This window comes from Danio rerio, chromosome 16 (genome assembly GCF_049306965.1).
Source record: "Danio rerio strain Tuebingen ecotype United States chromosome 16, GRCz12tu, whole genome shotgun sequence".
In the NCBI taxonomy this organism is placed as follows: Eukaryota; Metazoa; Chordata; class Actinopteri; order Cypriniformes; family Danionidae; genus Danio; species Danio rerio.
Window position 1 is genome coordinate 44891352 of NC_133191.1, and position 23769 is coordinate 44915120.

Consider the following 23769-nt stretch of genomic DNA (forward strand, 5'->3'; position numbering starts at 1 on the left):
CACACTAATAAACATTATATTAAATGATATTATTTAATCCAAAATATTATTATGAAATAGTGATATTTGTTCAATTTTAGGATGAACTATTACTAATTCTCATAATACGAGTGAAGTGGTGATAGATGTGTTTTTTCTTTTCTATACAATTGTATGACCAGTAAACAATAAATTGTTTGCATCTCTTCAAGAGACAAGTGTTTACATGTAGCCATCCACTTGTACACAGCCATCTGCAGGTTTGACAAAATCTAATATTTATAAACTGAGTGTACATATATTCACCTCTATTTAAGGTCATAAAACATCCAAAGCAGACTTCTGCCGTGCTATAAATGTCCCTCTATCAGACTGTAATTTAATTTTATGTTGGAATTGTAGCTCTGTTTGTTACATCAATCTCTTTTTTAACCTAATGGAGTTGATGAAACAATATTTCAAACACAAGTGTTGAGTGAAGTGTTTTTCATTAATGCTGTGTTCTTGTTTATCCATTTACACTCAGCAAAAACAAGTCTATTTAAGCTGACGGTTATGAGGTCATAATGAAGGATGCGTGTTTGGCATCCATAAAAACTCTGACCTGGAATTGCCTCCGTAAAACTGGCACATCACACTAGGAGGAAGGTCGCATTATTCTAATTTGCCTTTGCTAATGGCTGTTTGCTGCCGTGGATCATGTGGAAGTCATACATGCATGATTTGTTGGTTAAGTTTCTAACACGGTTACATACATTAAAATGAGGCACCACAAGCAAAAACACTTTTTATGTATGTCAATTTTAAGATTTAGCTTTTTTTTTTTTTTGGCTAAATGACTTACTTTTGTCTTACTTTTGTCTAATGCAATGAAAACATCCAAAAATACACTTTTAAAATGATTTGCACCCACAAATTATTATGAGCACATCATTTATTCTCCCTCATGTCAGGAAAGATTGAAAATATGGGAAAATTCCTTTACAGGATGATAGTGAGAATCCCAAAAAAAAACAGGAGGGTTGACAAGTGTGTCCTGGCGTCATTGTCGCGAACTGATGTTACACCTGTTGTAAAATATTAACATTTTAATAATCGCTTTGTCCCGCGGCAGCGTCACATGCAGCGGTAGTGGTAATTTTGAACTTTCACTCACTGTAGCTTTTTTTTTTTTTTTTTCCTGTAATGAGGCATAAATCTTACTCTATACTTCAGCATTTATTCACACACCAAACTACCCAGCCATCTTGTGAAAGTTTTAATCAGAGTTTATATGTATTTTTCCTGATAATATACATTTTATTCTACAGAACTATTTTTTCTGGCTTTTAGTTTCTGATTTATAAAGCAATGCTAATGTGATTCCCAAAAAACTCACTCAGTTAAAACCTTTATCATTAATGTGTTAAAAAATTAAACAACAATATTGAACCTGACTGTGCTAGTAATAATTACAAATTAGCAGATATTCAATTAAATTATGTCTCATTTGCATATGAAAACCTGCATCACAAAACATGTTAAAAATCCATTTCTGTATTCACCTACAGTTCCTTGCCTTAAAAAAGAAAACAAACTGTATGAAATAAAATAATATACATGACTAAAAATGACCACACCCAGCAGCTTTCTTTCTTCCTAGCATACTGCTCTATTTAGATAATCAGTATGCAGGTTTTTACAGGTCTGTCTGGACTTGAAGAAAATTACCCTAAATATACCACTTCAGCGGAATTCATGTGAAAATGAGAAACGACAGACGAATGTCAGAACAGCCGATCAGAGACACAATACCCCTCATTACACATGGCAGAGATGCAAGAGCTGAAACGCATTCAAATACTTCATATGCCAGTGATCTAACAGGATAATAGTGGGTGAAAGAAAAGAATAAATGGGTGTTATTCAGTGCCGATTCAGACTGGTAGTAAAGTCGATAGCCTCTGAGATTTAATAATCCACTTTCATGAGTGAATTCTATGGTTAAGAAATTTCAGGTTTCCATAAGAAATTTCAGGTTTTGTGTGCTGCATAATTACTCAGCTTAAACAGCTTATTTATTGTAGAGCAGCATGGTCAGTTTGGAACAAAATATAAATAACTGTACAGTGCTCAGCATATTACACCCCTCACAAATCTATCTTTTAAATTCATATTTTTAATAGGAAGCTATACAATATTATATGTGTGCATATATATTAGATTAGTCAGTACTGAAGCCAATTCTGGAGCTTATCTAAAAAAATAACTTACGATAACGGTCCAAAAACTAGTTCACCAAAATTTATATGTTATAGTAAAATTTTAAATACAAATTTTAAAAAAAAAAATGTTAATGTAGGTGGTAAATGTTTTTTTACTTATTTATTTTTTATTTTTTTGCAATATTTGCTTAAATTTAATAGTATTATCTTTTAATTTCTAAATATTTTTGGTGACTAAAATATTATTTTAATAAATATATCTGTTTATTGCCTATATTCACTGAGAAATGGATAAAAATAATAATAAGAGCACTAGATTTTCTAGAAGGATTATTAAAAACAAAATATACATTCACATTTAGTCATTTGGCAGACAATTTTGTTCAAAGTGACTTATAATTGAGGAGGCATTCAGCAATTCAAAAAGAAGAGGCAATACACATAAGAAGTGTTAGTGCTCAGAGAATTAAGTCCTAGAGTTAGGAGGGGAGAGTGTTTTTTTTTTTTTGCAGTGTTTCTACAGATGGTTTGTCAAGTCCACTCGCCTGTGTGAAGCAATAAGCATTTTTTTAAGATATAGAGTAAATACAAGAACATGTCCAACAATGCAAAACTGGTTTAAGTGTTAAAGTGTCAGAGAGATGAAAAAGTGTTTTCTACAGGTGGTTTGTTAAACCCACTCACTTGTTTGAGGCACACTCAGAATGATACTGTTTCAAGAGTGCACACTTAGTTGAAGATTGATAATAAAGCTTGTTTGGCATGCTGTCCCAGGTGAGAGCCCTCAGCTAATTAAATCCTTGAACCCTGATCTTAAATCTTAAATAAATTCCTCCATCTTGTTAATGGCTAATGAGAGATTATAGGGGTAGCTATACTGCTTAAGGTTGAATTATACTTTTGCGTTAAGCGCATGCATATGCTCCTGCACAGCCTTCGCGTGGTCACATAGCCTATGCGGTGGCTAACACAGATTCTGACACGTATTGTCTCAAAAAATGTAACTACATGTTGCAAAGACGTGTAGTGCAAGCTTTGTGACTGGTCGACTTTGTAGTGCTGACAAGTGTGGGCAGAACTGAGAGCTGCATGAACCCGTTGGTGTGTGTTTACAAGTGTCAAGTTGTGTTTACCTCATGATTATAGTTGTTGCACATCCGCCGGTTCCAGCCTTAGAATAACTGAGTTTTAGCTACTTGTACATTAAGATATCGTTCAGAAAAAACAAAACACCATAGAAACTTGACAGAGAGGAACATAAAAACCTACTGCCAGCTAGAGTTTAGGAAGCGTTATTGTTGAGCAACACAAACAGCACGCAGAAGTATAGATGCATGACTATGCGCAAGGCAGGCGCCATGGGTCACGCCGATCACTCAACGCAGAAGTATAAACCAGCCTTTACGAAGTGTTCATCTACAGTGCCAATTTGGAATGGTCAAATTAATTATATTGCGTGTTTTTGGACTGTGGAAAGAAACCAGGGAACCTGGGGGAAAACCACATGAGAACATGCAAACTCCACAGAGAAATGTCGACTGGCTCAGTAAGAACTTTTAAACAGTGACATTCTTGCTGTGAGGTAACAGTGTTAATCACTGGGCCCCCGTGTCAACCAATCTAGAAAAAGGAGGAAGGAGTAGGGGTAGGAGGGGGAATTCTTCAAGACTAAGATACTGAGGTAAGAAACCGGTTATTTAGAGTGACTTAGGAATCATCTGATTGGTGAATCATATGTTAGCTAATGCGGGACCAGCCATGGTTAATCTTAAGCACGTGAACCTCTCAAAATTAATTTATGAATAAACTTCACTTAGGTTAGGCACTTGCTATTTGAAAACACACATGAAAAAATACTGCTAACTATTAAAATAATTTAGCACTGTAAAATCACAAAATATGACATTAAAATACATCACTGAACTAAAATACAGTAAATTCATTTTATTGAAAATAAGCTAAATTAAAACAAATAAATCCTTGACCCAAACTGTGCTTGCAGAAGTAATGTTTTAAATATACACATTTCAGTTTCATGATCTTCAGCCATACACTGAAATATAAAAGAAAATAAAAACTTAAATATTTTTTGCACTTAAAAATTAAGATTTTCAAATAGAAAAAATATTATTACTATAACATTAATATTACTTTTTTAGTACATTTAAGCTTTATTCACACTTTAATAATTCAAACCAAACATTCTTCTTGCTAGATTAACATATATTGTTCCTCACACAAAGCTATTACTTAATTTAGAGTTCCTGCATAATAATCTGCAGGTCATTTCAACAACCTTTTAGTCATTTTGCAATTTCTCATTCACTTTCATTATGTGGAAAAGTGTTGCCAGAATACTAAAACTTTCTCCCTTTGTGATGATGAAAGAGGATGAAAGAATGTTCATTCTTGTCGAACCAATCCTCAAAGCAGATATTAAAGGGATAGTGTTTAATTAAAATAAAATTAACTTTTTAAAACATGGTTACTCACCTTCTTGGCCTTCCAAACCATTATTAGTTTCTTTCTGTGGAATATAAAGGAAAATGTTTTAAAGAACATACCAAAAAAAAAAAAAAAGAAAAAAACCATATTAGACCACACTGACTCTCAATGTAAATCTTATTTTACAAAATAAGACATTCACTGTCTGGTCTATAATGATATGACAAGAATGCCTAGAGATCTAAGATGATCATTTTAATTTGTTCTTTTCATGCTGCAGTTTTTCAGAGCTGGAAGATTGAGGCCAAAATTGTTCACACAATCAAAAATTCTTCCAGCTCTGCTGTGTTTCTGAAGCTTGACAATAATGTAAATCAGAGGACAAAGAAATGTGTTCCTGCTCCACTAAACTGCATCGAATTTATTCTTAAAGGAACATTCAGCCAAAAAATAAGATATCCTGATATACTCACCCTCAGGCCATCCAAAATGTAGAAGTAAACATGTCTTTCAAAAGAAAGAAGGTTGATTCTTAAAGTGCATTTCAACAGCTACTGCATGTTGACAACAAAACCAAATTAATACTCATCATTTCTGATATTAAAGGCTTGAGCAAACATTTTTGTTAAAAAAAAAGAGAAAAAGAAAATCATTGCACTAAGCTGGTTTGTAAATATAAATACGCTCACCGGCCACTTTATAAGGTACACCTTACTAGTACCGGGTTGGACTCAGTTTTGCCTTCAGCTTAATACTTCATGGAATAGATTCAACAAGGTACTGGAAATATTTCTCAAAGATTTTGGTTCATATTGACATATTGATATCATAATGCAGTTGCTGCAGATTTGTTGGCTGCACATCCATGATGTGAATCTCCCGTTCCACCACCTTCCAAATGTGCCCTACTGGAATGAGATCTGGTGACTGTGGAGGCCATTCAAGTGCAGTGAACTCATTGTCATGTTCAGGAAACCAGTCTGAGATGATTTGTGTTTTATGACAGGGCGCATTATCCTGCTGGAAGTCAGAAGGTGGGTACACTGTGGTCATAAAGGGATGGACATGGTCAGCAACAATGCTCAGGTAGGCTGTGTCACTGACATGATGATTAATTGGTACTAATGGGCCTAAAGTGGACCAAGAAAATATCCCTCACACCATTACACCACCACCACCAGCCTGAACCGTTGATACAAGGCAGAACGAATCCATGATTTCCTGTTGTTGATGCCAAATTCTGACCCTACCATCCAACTTTTGCAGCAGAAATGGAGACTCATCAGACCATGCAACGTTTTTCTAATCTTCTATTGTCAACTTTTGGTGAGCTTGTTGCTGCTTTTGGTGAATTGTAGCCTCAGATTCCTGTTTTTAGCTGACAGGAGTGGCACCCGGTGCAGTCTTCCGCTGCTGTAGCTCATTTGCCTCAAGGTTGTACATGTTGTGCATTTATAGATGCTCTTCTGCATGCCTCAATTGTAACCAGTGGTTATTTGAGTTACTGTTGCCTTTCTATCAGCTCGAACCAGTCTGGCCGTTCTCCTCTGACCTCTGGCATCAACAATGCATTTGTGCCCACAGAACTGCCGCTCACTGGATATTTTCTTTATCAGACCATTCTCTGTAAACCCTTGTAATGGTTGTGCGTGAAAATCCTAGTAGATCAGCAGTTTCTGAAATACTTAGACCAGCCCGTCTAGCACCAATAACCATGCCACATTCAAAGTCACTTAAATCACCTTTCTTCCCTATTCTGATGCTCGGTTTGAACTGCAGTAGATCGTACTGACCGTGTCTAAATGCCTAAATGCATTGAGTTGCTGCCATGTGATTAGAAATTTGTGTAAACGAGCAGTTGTACAGGTGTAGCTAATAAAAGTGACCGGTGAGTGTAAATCAAGCACAAACTATGGCTGCGTCTGAAACCGCCTACTACTCAGTAGGTACTGCATTTGAATTTAAACGTACTACTCGGCCGTTAGAAAAGTACGTTCTCAGTATGAATGTGAAAAGTATGAATGGAATTCGGACGTACTACATCCGCCATTTTTTCATGGTCACATGACCTACTTGTGTCAGTTGCGTCGCTTCATCGCTTCAGTCCCATTCATGAATTCTCTCACAGGGCATTATGGGATAGCGCAGCGTGCATGGGATGCGCAATTCAGAATCTCGCCGGAAGTAGTAAGTCATCCGGGTACTTCTCGCCAACTGATTTTCGAATTCTATGAATTCGGACATACTACTCGGCTCGCATACTGATTTTAGCGTACTATATAGTATGGAAGTATGAGGTTTCAGACGCAGCCTATATCTCTATCTTCTTGATTGCCTTTTTATGTGATATTACTGTAAAAGAAACAACTGTTTCTAACCCTTGGAAAAAGTACAGATTTCAATTTTAGTATGTATATTAAACTAAATTAAACTTAAAGTGGGATTCTAACAAATGTTTAATAGTTCTTAAGCAAAATAACTATTAAGCTATTTGAAGAAATATGTTATAATTAAAAATTATTATCCCAAAACAGCATAACTTATAGCTGAGAAGTGTAAACTTTATGCTTAAGATACAATGTGTCATCAAAAATACTTTTTGTAAATAACCGCTCTTTAAATGTCTAACCTGAGAGTGATAATAATGTTTATCTATTGAAAAGTTACTTAGATTTTGAAGAGTGACTAAATCAACAGCCAGCTTTCTATTTTAGGTTATTTAAGCTAAACTTAATCAGGATAAATAACATTTCATCCCTTTGTTATTCTGGCCTCAGTGAAACGGTGAAATCCCAAACGCTTAATTAGACCCGAGATCACCAGCGTTTAGCAGCACACCACAGATGTGTGTTTAATGATTTTGAAAGTTCTGTAATGACAGGTGTTTAATTTGAAGTCAGTTATCTCCTAAGCTGATGAAATGTTGTTATCACTTGATAAATAGCAGAGCAGTTTCCTCGGGGCGTAAAATGAAAAGCTATTTACCTTGGCAATCGAGGCGGTCAATCTCAAGATCTGAATGCGAGTAAGAGGAGCGTGGTGGGCCAACAGAAGCTGTCAGTTTCGTTTTAGAGGCGCAGCGCAGCAATTAGAAACTCTTTCAAAATGCATCACATCTGTAGTGACTGGAAATAAAAACCCTAAACAAATGAAGGGTAGGACGTTAGCAACTTTCTCTCTCGTCATTTAATTTGTTCTGATGGACAATAAAAGAAAATACCATGGATATTATACCCTACAATAATCTGTAGCTTCATACTGAACCAAGAAAGTTATATTTAAGCAGAAAATGTGTTGGTTATCATATTAAAAAGGTTATTTCAACCAAAGATAAAAATCCAACTAATAGTATCTGGCTGCAGACTTGCACATACACACTGAAACGTGCACTCTCAGATAGAGTAGTGTCTGTCTGCGGACTGCAAGACAGGAGCATAACATGAAGGGGGCAAAACTTATAGAAGAGGCGTAACTTGCAGTTATCAAGACCCACATGTTAAAACCTTGTTGTCAGCAAGACGGCGCTGTACCACTAGTTATTAACGTCTACTACCCCATCCCTAAACCCAAGCATCACAATTATTAACATCTACAACTGCTCTACGTAAAGACGTGAGTTAAAAGGGGATGCGCCCACCATTAACAACAGGGGGCGACGCCGAGTAGGCAAACTGTCATAACCAAATGGATAAAGAAGTCAGTGAGTGGAGTTGCTAAATTAATAAATATATTAAATGAATAGGTTGTGGATACATTTGGAGCGAACGCGTGAAATATTTACTGAAAATGTACAATCTCGCATGGTATGGGATCTCGATAACTGCAAGTAACAACTCTACTACAAGTTACACCCCTCGCAGTCCGCAGACAGACATTTGCTCCATCCATTGCTCTGGTTACATTTCATTGCATATTTCAGATGACAAATCCACTCGAGCAGTGATTCTCAGACTTTTTTCATCAAGTACCACCTTGTTACCAAAAAAATGATCTCTCCAATTACCACCATAATGAGCAGTATTTAAATACAGTAGCGTAGTAAGCCCAGTGAAGCAGCTACAGCTCTGCACAGTTCTAAAACGTGGCAGATGAATTTCTATTATTACGAATATTTATTATTGTCAGCCACTGTAAACATTATAAATAGTTTGAACGTTAACACTGCACTTTGCTTATATGTAAAAAAACAAACAAAAAACGTCAACATTTAAATTAAAATGGGCTTTTAAAAGTTAAAAATGGTAGGTTAATAGGTTAAGTTTCCTTAAGCGTGAGATGACATCGGTGTGCTAATTTGTAAAAGCTAATAAGATTAATTAAAAAACTTAATTCCTTTAAGTTGTGCCATGCGAATCGATTGTGTGGAACCCTGAATGTTTTACAGTGTACAAATCATAGACAGTAGCTATGTTTTCATCCACCTAATTTTATGTGCATAAAAATCGATTGATGGAAACGCCATGATGTGCATACATTTTAAAAATGCACATAAAAACATATGCGCATAATAGAGTAGGATAAACTTTTCATTCGATAAGAAAAATTGCTTATAAACTACGATGGAAAAACTCTTACGAACAAATTCCAGTATGCGCATTAAATAAGTTATGTGATGATAAAAATATGTGTGAATGAACAAACCAGCAGGCTGAGCACACTGTAAAACATCTGAGATGTTGTTTTGGTCATTCTAAATCACCTTAACCATTTCAGTATTAGTGTTATTATATAATTAATTACCTCCAGAACTGTCAAGAGCGTCTGTGCTCCATATCTCTACCTATAAACGCCATCTGCATGCTGTCTTCTGAGGCGCAAGTCATTTTTTATATGAGGAAAAGATTCATGCAGCTTCTACCGCAACAAATTCAGTTTTTACTGTTGATATTTGGCGCCAGTTTATCAGGAAGTGACGATTCTGATTCTTTGACTACTTGGATGGAAACTTACTCGCAAATCTTATATGCAATATTCCAGTTTTGCACATAAATTTAATTAGCATCTTTAGATGGAAACATTGCTAATGTTAAGCTGTTTTTTTTACATTTATTTGGTGTTGTGCATAAAAATAATGCTTTATTTGTCGACAATATGTTCCTGTAAATATTTATATCATCAATTTAAAAAGGAACAAAAGCTGTTTGTGTCATATCTCCCACAATCTTCACTTTACTTCTAAAACTGCAGTCAACGTTTCTGTTCCCACAAAAATGCTGAAGCTTGCATTTCCAATGAGCTTGTGTTGGAAAAATCTGCCATTTCTCACTCACCCTTGACTTGTTGCAAAATGTTGAACACAAAAGAAGATAATTAGAAAACCTAATCAGCTAGTTTTTCTTACTATGGACGTCAATGGTTACAGGTTTCCAACATTTTTCAAAATATCTTCTTTTATATCAAACAACCTCAAACTGGTTTAAAAAAAGTCGTGGGTAAATAGTGACAGGATTTTCTTTTTTGGGTGAACTACCCCCTTTATTGTGAAAGAAAATGTGAGGAAATACTGAAATAAACCACTGAATGAGCTTTGGCTGTCAGGAAAAGCAGAAAGAACATGACAGGATCAGAACGTCTCGACTAACTTGTATAAATAAAAAAAGATGCAACATGACTCTGACATATCTCTCTGACTAAGGCAATTATTTGCACGCAAATCCCCCAAAGATAATTACTTGAAATGTGTCTCGTTTCATTTCAACACCTCCTTTCTAGGGCAAAGCTTAATCACTGACCTCCAGCAGGCTCAATAGCATTTGAGAAAAGAAATAGGCTGTAAAAGTGCTTATTATCTATGAGCAGAAGTCGACTAATGAACTACATTTTTGTGTTTTACAGAATGTGGAGATACACGGTTTATAAGAGTGTCCTTTGACCCAAATCAGTTCAAATTTATAGGAATGCTCATTAATCATTCATTTATTTTACTAGGTGCATGGCTGCATGCTATTAGAATCACTTTAATTGTAAAGGTAATCATAAACCGTTTCTAGTTTCCCCGTTCCTTGGCTTATTATAAGAACAAAATGGCAAATGTCATCACATGTGGCAATGAAATCCTGATCCTAAACTCATTTGTTGCACAAATTTGTTATAAGTATTAATGACTAAATAAACTGCTTTTGATCGTGCCATTAAAATATTCATCGTCAGAACATTCTTCATCTGTATTTTCACATGGTTGCGTGTAAAATGACAGCTAATTTCTATGGAAAAGCCATAAATAATAAAAAAAAACATCCTAAACTGGTTTAAACCTGCCTGGCCAGCCTGATCTCACAAGAAAACGTAAGTATTTCACGTTTTGTCAGATTGGTGGAGTTCAGTCATATGAAAATATAAGATTTTAAAAAGGAGGAGTGGCACCAAACCCCACCCCTAACCCCAACCGTCATTGGGTGATGAGCAAATCGTGTTAAATTGTACCAATTAGATCGTACGAATTCATACCAATTAGCCACTAAATCAAAAAGTTACAAATTGCCGTGAGATTGCGTTGGCCAGGCCAAGCTGGTTTAAAGTTGAGTGGTTAACATACACTACCTGACAAAAGTCTTGTCGCCTTTCAAAATTTAAGAACAACAAATATTAACTTGACTTCTAGTTAATTATTTGATATCAGAAGTGGCTTATATGAAAGGGAAAGGCCTCTAGATTATGCTTATTTTACCAAAATAAAATATGATCATGTTTGATTTGTAATTATTGACAGTAGGTCTGACTTTGCTTAGATAAATGTCTTGTCACCTAACAGAAAGAATGTACAGCATGGAATATAAAGTCATGGTGCAATGGGAAAAATAATTAATATTGTGTTAGACTCTCTTGCCAAAATGGAGAAAAATCCTTGAGGAATATTTCCAGCAACTTGTTGAATCTATGCCACAATGGACTGAGGCAGTTCTGAAGACAAAAGGGGTCCAACCCAGGACTAGTAAGTTGTACCTAATAAAGTGGCCGGTTAGTGTGTGTGTGTGTGTGTGTGTGTGTGTGTGTATATATACACAGGGATATTTTTTCCTTGCATAATGTAAATGTGTTTGTAAGTGTTGTTATATGCCGTTATTGTTCCCCATTTGAGTTTGTAAATTGATACTGTTAACCAGTATTTAGTGTGGTTTGATCGATGAAAATGCTATTTAATATCTGGTGTAAAAACTTGAATGGCCCAAGTGTAAAATTACATTGTGCATATACAAAGATTTTCTGCAAATACAATAGTTCTAACATCACTGTAAATATTCAGAATCTTACACATCCACTGAACTAAAAGTTAGGCTCTATATGTAACTGAACACAATGTTTGCATGTTTTTTTCTTTCCTTTAGAAATGTGTCTGAATGAGTTAAGCGCAGCAAAGTAGAGCGGCAAGCTTCCAGCAAAATATTCTCTGCAGCTGAAGAGCAGTCGCAAACAGCCAGGAGTTGTTTTCCTGTCGATCAGATAAGAGCTTTTGTGGCAGAGGGATGACTGTTTTTTTATGACTAAATAAATCTCTTGATTGTGTCACTAAAAAAATGGCACCTTGCTCCACACTTGAACATGCAATGGGAAACAGAATTGATAGACCTTGCCCCTCAGAAGAGGCATGTGACACATCCCTCACTTATAAATATGTAACACTTTTGCCAATTTGTTCACAAATGCCTGAAATAATTAAAGAGAAAACTGTTAAAATATTTGCTTCAATTCATGCCACCAACACTATTCAAACACTTGAACAAATCCAAACCAGATTCTATCATCTCCCAGAATGTGTCTTGCTGTTATTTGTGGTTATTTTCTGTACGAATACTAATTATTTAATAATCAAACACTTCTTCTAGCTGTACTAGCATGAAAAACGACAGCAATAACTGTCAACAGTAGCTTGATCATTTATTGCAAGAGCTTGGTTCGTTTGACAAGGAGCTCATCTTAAAAAGCAGATGATCAATAGATCTTTCTCCATGACCGTAAATACAGCTGAAGGGGCAGTGTTGGATTCCTCTTCTGTAGGCTGGGGTGAAACACGTCGAAATCGACTTTCCTCACTCTCTGCAGGTAGTCCTCCAAAACAACCTGAGGCACAGAACACAAAGAAGCTCAAACAAGCTTAGTTTAATTACGTCTGAGCGAGCCTAAAGGATGATACATTACTGACATGCTTTAAAAGTACTAAGAAGAAAGTGAAAGGCAAAAATGAATCAGGTAATATAATATAAAGTGGTGCCATGTCTTTTTAACATATGTATATAACAGATTATTTAAATGATTGAAATATCACTTCAGAAACATACAAATATGTGAATCTTGTGGAGTTTAATTGCTTCAGTAAGGTCTATTGAGTTTGTACAATATAGCAATGTATTTTTTTATCATCAGAATTTTCATCAATGTCAAAGGCCTGGAAAACTTATACCATACATACACTCACCGGCCTCTTTATTAGGTACACCTTACTAGTACTGGGCTGGACCCCCTTTTGCCTTCAGAACTGCCTTAATCCTTCGTGGCACAGATTCAACAAGATGCTGGAAATATTCCTCAGAGATTTTGGTCTTTAATGACATGATAGGTGCTGCCGATTTGTCGACTGCACATCCATAATGCAAATCTCCTGTTTCACCACATCCCAATGGTGCTCATTTGAGTACAGTGAACTCATTGTCATGTTCAAGAAACCCGTTTGAGAGGCTTTGTGCTTTATGACATGGTGCGTTATCCTGCTGGAAGTAGCCATCAGAAGATGCAACAATACTCAGGTAGGCTGTGGCGTTGACATGATGCTCAATTGATACTATTAGGTCCAATGGTGCCAAGAAGATATCTCCCACACCATTATACTAGCTTGAACCATTGATACAAGGCATGATGGATCCATGCTTTCATGTTGTTGATGCCGAATTCTGACCCTACCATCCGAATATCGCAGCAGAAATCGAGACTCATCAGACCAGGCAATGTTTTTTCAATCTTCTATTGTCTGATTTTGGTGAGCCTGTGTGAATTGTAGCCTCAGTTTCCTGTTCTTAGCTGACAGGAGTGGCCCCCAGTGTGGTCTTCTGCTGCTGTAGCCCTTCTGCCTCAAGGTTGTACATGTTGTGTGTTTAAAGATGCTCTTCTGCAAACCTCAGTTGTGATGAGTGTTTATTTGAGTTACTGTTGTCTTTCTAGCAGCTGAAACCAGTCTGGCCAATCTCCCTTGAGATGGTTGTGCGTGAAAATCTCAGTAGATCTACAGTTTCTGAAATACTCAGACCAGCCTGCCTGGCACCAACAACCATGCCACGTTTAAAGTCACTTAAATGACCTTTCTTCCCCATTCTGATGCTTGGTTTTAACTGCAGCAGATCGTCTTGACCATGTCTACATGCCTAAATACGTTGAGTTGCTGCCATGTGATTGGCAGATTAGAAATTTGCGTTAACAAGCAGTTGGACAGGTGTACCTAATAAAGTGGCCAGTGAGTGTAAATCAACTATTTAAAAAATGTAATGCTTTTTCTCATTTAAAATACATTAATACCCAGTGCAAATGAGGGAAGTGATGCATAATTTAAGCATCAGCAATTCTGCATAAAAAGTAAAAAAATCAACTAGAGGTACAGTAGGTCAAACATGGTGCAAAACACAGTATTATATTCTCCCCAGGTCCAGACTTTGAGATGCCTTGTTTATATCAATAAACAATAGTTTGATGGGAGCGCAAGAGTTTTATTCTGTAAAAATGTAAAAAACAATTCCCTAGATGTTTGTTACTCTGTTTTCTAGTTGGGTACTTTCCACAAAAGCAAAAAAAACTAGACGGAAAGATTGTATATGAGCTGTGTAATAATTTACTAACGTCAAGCTTAAAAATAGAAAAATGGTTGGATGCAGCCAACTCTAACAAATACGTATTATTCAGTCACAAGACGCCTTTAAGCAGCTGTTATCTGTGAATAATATACTTTGTAATGTTGTAAGGGACTAATCAGAATCAAGTATTCTATACAGGTCTGTCACAAGACCTATTTTTTTCTTGTACACTATATTGCACTAAATTACATTGCGATAAATGATATTATTGTCATTAAGACCATTGTATGCCACTCCCTTTATAATGCCAGAAGTACACTCTTTCAAAGAACACATAATATTTTATTCTGAAGATTATTCATTTAATTTGTCATTTTATCGATTTAATAATTGGAACCAGAATGTAAAAACGTATATATAAATATAAATCAATAAATAATAACAATAATGATAAATGTTAACAAAAAAGTGCAAAGTAAAAACAGACCTCGCATAAAAATATACTATAATAATTTATAATAAATAATATAAAGTTTTTTTAAACTATACTGACACTGACACCTTCAATAGACATAGAGATGTTGTGCAATCATTTAAAATATTGCTGATATTGCTTTTTTTTTGTATGGACAATATAAATTACATCATCAAACAATGATTGAGGTCATGGCCATGTGTTATGTAATAAGCTGATATATTGATTATTGTGACAGGCTTAATTCTATAAAACTTTTTAATTATAATTCAAAGTTTCTGGATAAAGGTGTTATTAGTTTCAATGGTTGTTACCAGGTAATAACATCAACCCAGGCTCATTCTTATTTCGTACCCCTATATACATTTCTGGAGAGCGCCGAATACATCCCAGGAGCTACGTAATTTTGCCATTTTTGTTTTCGTAAATTCACCAGAGGTCGTCGTGTATGCTTTTTGAGATCTCAAATTTCTCTCGCGATTGCCATTCTTCTCACCTAAATCCACCACAGGCCACTGTCGACTGACTGACCAACCAACCAACCCATACCCCCACAAACACCCTCCCCTAAACCCAACCGATAGTGTTTTAAAAAGCACAGATTGACCAGCACTCACCCACTTCCCTAAACCCAACTGACATTGTTTTCAAAAGCAATCAAAAAAAAAAAAAAAAAACAGCAGCCTGATTTTTACCACGTTTTCAGATTTTTTACAAGGTTCTAACCCTGTTATTTGTTTTTTGTATTTTTGGCTTTTTTTTTGTCTTTCTGCCTCCTGGAATCGTTTTCACCATACTCAAACCGCGTCGTCCTCTCCTCTCTGCATCTCAAATCCTTTGACATACGCGACGAGACACTGGAAAAAACTGGTGCAGCAGAAAATGCACTCATACGCTCCTCTAGCTGCCATCTCCAGAAATGTATATAGGGCTACGTTTCCAGAATGAGCCCATGTTGTAACCAATAATGTACTTTGGAATGTCATTACCGACCAATCAGAATCAAGTACTTCTAAGAGTAGTTTGTTTCCCACCATATGCCTTTAAGATGATGATTTGTTTCAGAAACAAAAGATTGAAAATGATTGACCTCGCCGTTTTAAGTCACAGTTCAGGAGAAGAAAACACATGTAGGCTTACTGACTGACTTATTTTGAGTTTGCCATTTACAATAACACCAAAGGGTTCAAATAATTTCTCCTGCGACTGTGAATGAACCCACACAAAACACAATCCTCAAATGTCAATCCTTACAGTAAAGTCCTTTTGTGAGCGCACAGTCACGATTAACACCAGCCAAAGCAAGTGGAGCGCAATGTGTCACTAAAAGACCTGCGGGGGAAAACGGCTATAAAGAATACGAATGACAGCTAGGCACAGGGACGAGGAAATGAAAGTAGGAGCAGGACATTACAGTCAAGGAAAGTGAATAAAAAATGCTTTATGGGCCATTTGCTTCACAGAAAGCATTTCACCGGCAACCAGGCTGGAATTGGACTGAAAATTACAAACTGCTCCCCTATGCTTTCCCTCGTATTACGCCAAGTTACTCCCTCAGCTCTTTTCACGCGGGCATCCCTTAAGAGAAAAGACTGTAAAAGCATGAAAAAAAGCTTAAGAAGTGTAATCAGAGCATGAGCTGTTTGCGGGAGTCATGTGGGGCGATGAGGATCCGCCTCTTTTAGAGGCAGAATGAGGATCAGCCATGAGCTTCTGTGTCACATCACATTTGTGTGGCGTTGGGAGAAGAGAGAAGCTGAAATTACTCACCGTTTGTAGGAAAGCAGGCATGGCTGAATGTGGAACGCTCTCTGCGAATGATCTAGCCTGTAAGACAGAGTAGTAATGAGTCAAGATATCAAGCTTATATCAAAAACAAGACTATGACGGTTGTGCTGTGTGATATATTTACAAGCTCATAATTACGTATAAATTCTATTTTTTTGATATGCTTATTAATGCATCCATTTATTGATTCCTTTGTTTGCGACGTGAGATTATTTTCATCACAATTAAGCACATTTTCCACATAATACATTTAATGGGGTGCTTTAGCCAAAAATGAAAATAAGAAGTAACTGTAGGTTTTTTCTTGAGTCCAACATTATAGATGATTTTCAACTGTGCTCCTTTGGTGATTCATAAAATGCTAGAAAGTCACAAGCTGCTGGCACTTTGAGTGGCAATACAGGCAAAACTAAATAATACTGGCCATACCCTGCTGATAATTTAAAAAATAACATACTAATCATACTAAACATACTAATACTAATAACTACTGAATACTAATCTTGAGTAAAATATAAAAGACAAATATAAATGCATATTATAAAACCTACCCTGTTCAGACAGTACATCTCACTGATTCAAATTAACTGATTAAAGTGACTCTCCAGTAAAAAAATTACTGATTTATATGAACTGATCAAAGTGACTCTCCAGTTAAAATTTCACTGATTTAAATGAACTGATTAGTCCAGTTAAAAATTCACTGATACATAAGATCTGATCAAAGTGACTTTCCAGTTAACATTTCACCGATTCATATAAACTGATCAGAGTGAATCTCTAGTTAAAAATTCACTGATTCAAATGAACTAATCAAAGTGACTCTCCAGTTAACATTTCACTGATTCAAATGAACTGATCAGAGTGACTCTCCAGTGAAAATTTTACTGATTCATATAAACTGGTTTAAAGTGACTCTCCAGTTAACATTTTACTGATTTAAATGAACTGATCAAAGTGACTGTCTAAGTAACATTTCACTGATTCAAATGAACTGATCAGAGTGACCCTCCAGTTAACATTTCACTGATTCAAATGAACTGATCAGAGTGACTCTCTAGTTAACATTTCACTGATTCAAATGAACTGATCAGAGTGACTTTCTAGTTAACATTTCACTGATTCAAATGAACTGATCAGAGTGACTGTCAAGTTAACATTTCACTGATTCAAATGAACTGATCAGAGTGACTTTCTAGTTAACATTTCACTGATTCAAATGAACTGATCAGAGTGACTGTCAAGTTAACATTTCACTGATTCAAACGAACTGGTCAGAATGACTTTCCACGTTAAAATACCTCAAACAAATGACCATACACCTTCATTGCCAAAGTAACAGCTCTTGTTAAAATATTAACACATTTTGCCTTGAGACATTTGTTTTTATATTATGCGTTTATACAGTATTTGTCTGCAAACGGGCTTAAGGGGGGCGCAGTGGGTAGTACACTCACCTCACGGCAAGAAGGTCGCTAGTTCCAGCCTCTCGTACATTATCAGTAGAGTATGGACATTATTTATTGAGTTTAATTAATTTAATATTTATGACTTGTGATTTTTAAATTACAAAGGACTGCAGGTTCAGCTAAAAATCATTTATGGCTAATTAATCTTAACATGTTTTATGGAGAATATGTGCTTAATTGTCATGTAGTTAATCGCACATCACAAACAAACATATCAATAAACAAATGCATTACATAGAAAATCTTTGATTCTTAGATTTTTTGTGGGGGCAAAATGCTAAATGTATTCAGAACTCATCTAAACATTTAACCCGCAGTTACATAAAAAGTATCAACTTCCAGTTTTGCCCTTGCTCGTTTGTAACATTTTAACCGTGGCCCGACTGCACTGAGTTCATTCGACGGTAACCTTGATTCACACCGCCTGACCAAATATGCAAATTGAGGTGAGTAATATCTGACGAAATCTCTGATTAGCGTTTCCTCCAGATATTACCTGGAACACTCTGTGGACTTTAATAATTTCAGTAATGAGGAGAAGGCAACATTTAAGGGTCATACGAGCTGCTGGTGGAGGAGGGGTGATTTCACTTCTGAAAATTAATCAAGTTGCATAATAGCATGCAAAATGCTTAAATTCTTGAGCAACATACAACACATTTCCCATCTGAGCACAGATAGTAATATAGCTTTTCATACGTGTTGGAGATGGACATGGGCTTGGCTGGCAATGTCATAAACCACATCTCTGATGTTCTGGTCCCTGCTGCCACGGATGAAGTCCTCTTGGGACGCTCCATGCTGGGTGAGAAACAGTGAAAGTGCATTATCAGTAAATTTTAACTCATAGATAGAAAAGGGAGGATGATGATAACAGAATGCTTTCTTTATTCCTGCATATTTTAAGGTGAAATATAATAACACTTCAAGAGATTGCTCTTTATCTCAAAATGGAAGTACACTAATTTAGCAGTTGTTCCAATATTGTTGAACAGACAAGAAGATATTTTGAAGAATGTGGCCTTCTATTCCTATGGAATTCAACTAGGCAGCAACAAAATATTTTGTTCAGCAGAATAAAAGAAAACACTCAAAAAGAACAAATCTCATATGAAGATATATTGATGTAACATTTTGAGGGGAAAAAAAGAGAGATAGAGAATAATTTTTGGAGACATTTATTTTTTGCAATGCATTTACGACTATTATAAGAAATTAAAAACAAAATAAAAATAAAAATAAAAAACTCACTACATTAGACACTTTTCTAAAGTCCCAACAATGTCCTCGTTTGATTGGTCTAACTCCTGCAAGAATACACTCCTTGTACCCAAAATCTCAACACCAATTGTAAACTGTATGGCAACCATTTCTGGATTTCCTCAAAACTGATAAGTGCTACTGTTTGACAATGATTTATTTGATAAATTGATCACACTTTGATAATTACATTTGACAATATAATTTGTTTGATTGGTAAATACCCTCTTTTGTTTGTTATTTATTCACTTTAATTTATTAATTTTTATTTTCTGATTTATCACTGGGGTTGCTATGTGTGTATTTCCTTTGTGCTGGTTTTGTATTTAACCAAGAAAAAAGGCTTAAATAAATACATAATATGTATATGTATTTATATGTATGCATATATACATATACACAGATGAAGTCAGAATTATTAGCCCCCCTTTGATTTTTATTTTCTATCTGAAATATTTCCCGAATGATGTTTAACAGAGCAAGGAAAATTTTCACAGTATGTCTGATAATATTTTTTCTTCTGAAAAAAATCTTATTTATTTTATTTCAGCTAGATCAAAAGCAGTTATGAATTTTTTAAAAGTCATTATTAGATCCTTATTATTGGACAAAATTATTATTATTATAAGCTTTATATTTTTTGATAAGAAACAAATCTTCATTATACAATAACTTGCCTAATTATCCTAACCTGCATAGTTACCCTAATTAACCTAGTTAAGCCTTTAAATGTCACTTTAAGCTGTATAGAAGTGTCTTGAAAAATATCTAGTCAAATATTATTTACGACCATCATGGCAAAGATAAAATAAATCAGTTATTAGAAATGAGTTATTAAAACTATTATGCTTAGAAATGTGTTGAAGAAAATTTTCTCTCCATTAAACAGAAACTGGGGAAAACAACAAACAGAGGGGCTAATAATTCAAAGCTCACTTATTCACTTATCAGTAGCATATGGTTAATAATAATTCATTATTTTACTAATAATATTGAAAATTAGATTAGAAAAAAAATTAGAATACATTTATTTTAATAAATAGTTTTACTTTATCGCTATCCAGTGCAAATAGCAATCATTTTCTGACTTTCGTATACAGTTGAAGTCAGAATTATTAGGCTTCCTGAATTATTAGTAATTTATTATTTGAAGTATTATAATCCATTCATGCCACCTCTCCTTTAAAAAGTGTTTGGCTTGCTTTGATGGTTTGCGTTTGTGCTTTTTGCTAGTGCTTTCAATAGTTTTGATATCCCTGTTTGTTGATATTGTTTGTCCTTATTTAATTTACACTGTGCTGTTGTTTGAATTTTGTTGCTGTCTGTTCTTACCCTTCTGTTACCATTCCTTTCCTACCCTCGTGTTTGTCATATAGGTTAGAAAGGTTGGTAGGTAAGTCAGTCAGTCAGTCAAGTGATATGCATATCAACACGTTCGTTTACTTAGATCAGGGGTGCCCAAACTTGGTCCTGGAGGGCCGGTGTCCAGCAAAGTTTAGTTCCAACCCCAATCAGACATACCTGGGCTAGCTAATCAAGCTCTTACTAGGCTTTCTAGAAACATCCTTGCAGGTTTGTTGAGGCAAGTTGGAGCTAAAATCTGCTGGACACTGCAGAGTTTGGACACCCCTGGCCTACATTAGGTAAGAGCAGCTGTGTCCAAACTCGGTCCTGGAGGGCCGGTGTCCTGGGGAGTTAAGCTCCAACCCTAATCAAGCACACCTGAACCAGCTAATCAACTTTTTTTAAACTGCATTTATTTGAAGTATTATAATCCATTCATGCCACCTCTCCTTTAAAAAGTGTTTGGCTTGCTTTGATGGTTTGCGTTTGTGCTTTTTGCTAGTGCTTTCAATAGTTTTGATATCCCTGTTTGTTGATATTGTTTGTCCTTATTTAATTTACACTGTGCTGTTGTTTGAATTTTGTTGCTGTCTGTTCTTACCCTTCTGTTACCATTCCTTTCCTACCCTCGTGTTTGTCATATAGGTTAGAAAGGTTGGTAGGTAAGTCAGTCAGTCAGTCAAGTGATATGCATATCAACACGTTCGTTTACTTAGATCAGGGGTGCCCAAACTTGGTCCTGGAGGGCCGGTGTCCAGCAAAGTTTAGTTCCAACCCCAATCAGACATACCTGGGCTAGCTAATCAAGCTCTTACTAGGCTTTCTAGAAACATCCTTGCAGGTTTGTTGAGGCAAGTTGGAGCTAAAATCTGCTGGACACTGCAGAGTTTGGACACCCCTGGCCTACATTAGGTAAGAGCAGCTGTGTCCAAACTCGGTCCTGGAGGGCCGGTGTCCTGGGGAGTTAAGCTCCAACCCTAATCAAGCACACCTGAACCAGCTAATCAACTTTTTTTAAACTGCATTTATTTGAAGTATTATAATCCATTCATGCCACCTCTCCTTTAAAAAGTGTTTGGCTTGCTTTGATGGTTTGCGTTTGTGCTTTTTGCTAGTGCTTTCAATAGTTTTGATATCCCTGTTTGTTGATATTGTTTGTCCTTATTTAATTTACACTGTGCTGTTGTTTGAATTTTGTTGCTGTCTGTTCTTACCCTTCTGTTACCATTCCTTTCCTACCCTCGTGTTTGTCATATAGGTTAGAAAGGTTGGTAGGTAAGTCAGTCAGTCAGTCAAGCACACCTGAACCAGCTAATCAACTTTTTTTAAACTGCATTTATTCCAACCGAAATAAAACAAAAAAGACGTTCTCCAGAAGAGAAAAAGTGTCTTAAATTATCTTAAATTAGTATGCTGGATGAGAGTGTGAAAAATCTGTATGCAGCACATAACAGATTCTGTGTTTACGACTGCATCTCAAGACTTCTTCAAAGAAAACATTTGCTATAATTACACTTCTTTATATTTGTGAGCATCTCGTTCCAAACAGAGATATAAAACCCCTCTGAGTGTCTGTGATTGTGCTGCTGAAGAAACACTGATAAATCCATGTGATCAATAAACAAATACTGCAGAAGCTGCCATTTAGTATCTATTTTTAAAGGAAAATTGTTCCTCAAACAAAATCTGGATGGCAAAATAAAAGCACTAGCAGGTAATCAGCAGCATGAATAACCAGGTAGTGTAATTGTAAGCTATCATTACTGATCTGTCCTGATTCTCGAAAGTGGCATTTTACAGCAAACAAACTGTGACAAAAACAGTCCTTACAGTCTATTTAATATAAAAAGAACACACAAGTACAACCTGTCCTGTAATAGAAACTAATTTGGCTAATCTTGAAAGCACTTGCACATTGGCATTGTTTCCGTTCTGACGGTAAATATTCTTGCAATGTAGATAAACCTTCAAAAGCTTTTGCTGTCTCCTTTAATTCAACATGAATTACTGAATTATAGGTTCACAAAACCTAATCCAAACTGTATTGTCTCAATGTTTTTTAATTCAATAAAGGGAGTTAACTAGAAATGACTACTAAAGACAATAAGTAATGCGTGTCAATCAAACGATCAACTATGCAGCAGCAAAAACAAACAAACAAACAAACAAATAAATGTAAAAAAAAAGAATAAATGAATGAATGAATAAATTAACTAATAAAATAAATAAATAAAAGAAAAAAATTAATACATGAATGAATAAATAAATAAATAAATGAATGAAAGAAAAAAAATAATACATAAATAAATAAATCAATCAATAAATAAATAAATGAACAATTAAATGAATCATTAAATAGATAAATAAATAAAAATGAATAAATGAATGAATGAATTAATAAATATATATTTTTAAAATTATTTATGAATAAATGAATGAATATATAAATAAAGAAATAAATGACTGAATAAATAAATGAAGGAATGAATAAATGAATGAAAAATAAAAAATTATAAAAATGAATAAAGGAATAATTAAATAAATAAATAAATGAAATAATAAATATGAATAAATAAATAAATAATAAAAATGAACAAACGAATGAATTAATTAAAATAAACCAATAAATAAATAAATGAATGAAAATGAATGAATGAATAAATAAATAAAGTAAATATTTTAAAAATAAATGATTAAAAAAACAAATAAATAAATGAAAAAAATAATAAATAAATAAAAATAAACAACTAAATGAACGACTAAATAAAAATAAAAATCAACAAATGAATGAATGAATGAATGAATGAATAAACGAAAACAGAAATGAATAAATAATTGAATAAATGAATGAATGTTCAGGTGAGTAACCTCAGAAATCAAACAACCTGTTCTCCTAATTTACAGTGAAACAACAGCGCCCCCTTTTGGCAAAGGCGCGTTTATACCGCAAAACAATCAACGTAACAATTTGATCTTAATACTGTACAATGACTGAGATTAGCGGAGGATAAACGACAGATCATATTCGT

General features: G+C 35.1%; 1 protein-coding gene across 3 annotated transcripts in view; it reads right to left on the reverse strand.

The window, feature by feature from the left end:
• Positions 1–23769, reverse strand: part of ndufaf6 (NADH:ubiquinone oxidoreductase complex assembly factor 6) — a 78349-nt gene that overhangs the window by 45395 nt on the left and 9185 nt on the right. For all 3 annotated transcript variants that reach the window (XM_021466778.3, XM_068214211.2, XM_073926517.1), the window contains exons 7-10: positions 18836–18937; positions 16650–16706; positions 12200–12686; positions 4677–4710 (exon numbers count right to left, since the gene is read on the reverse strand). In XM_021466778.3, the coding sequence (XP_021322453.3) occupies positions 12558–12686; positions 16650–16706; positions 18836–18937 (288 nt within the window). In that variant the 3' untranslated portion in view covers positions 4677–4710; positions 12200–12557. The remainder of the gene's footprint in view (positions 1–4676; positions 4711–12199; positions 12687–16649; positions 16707–18835; positions 18938–23769) is intronic.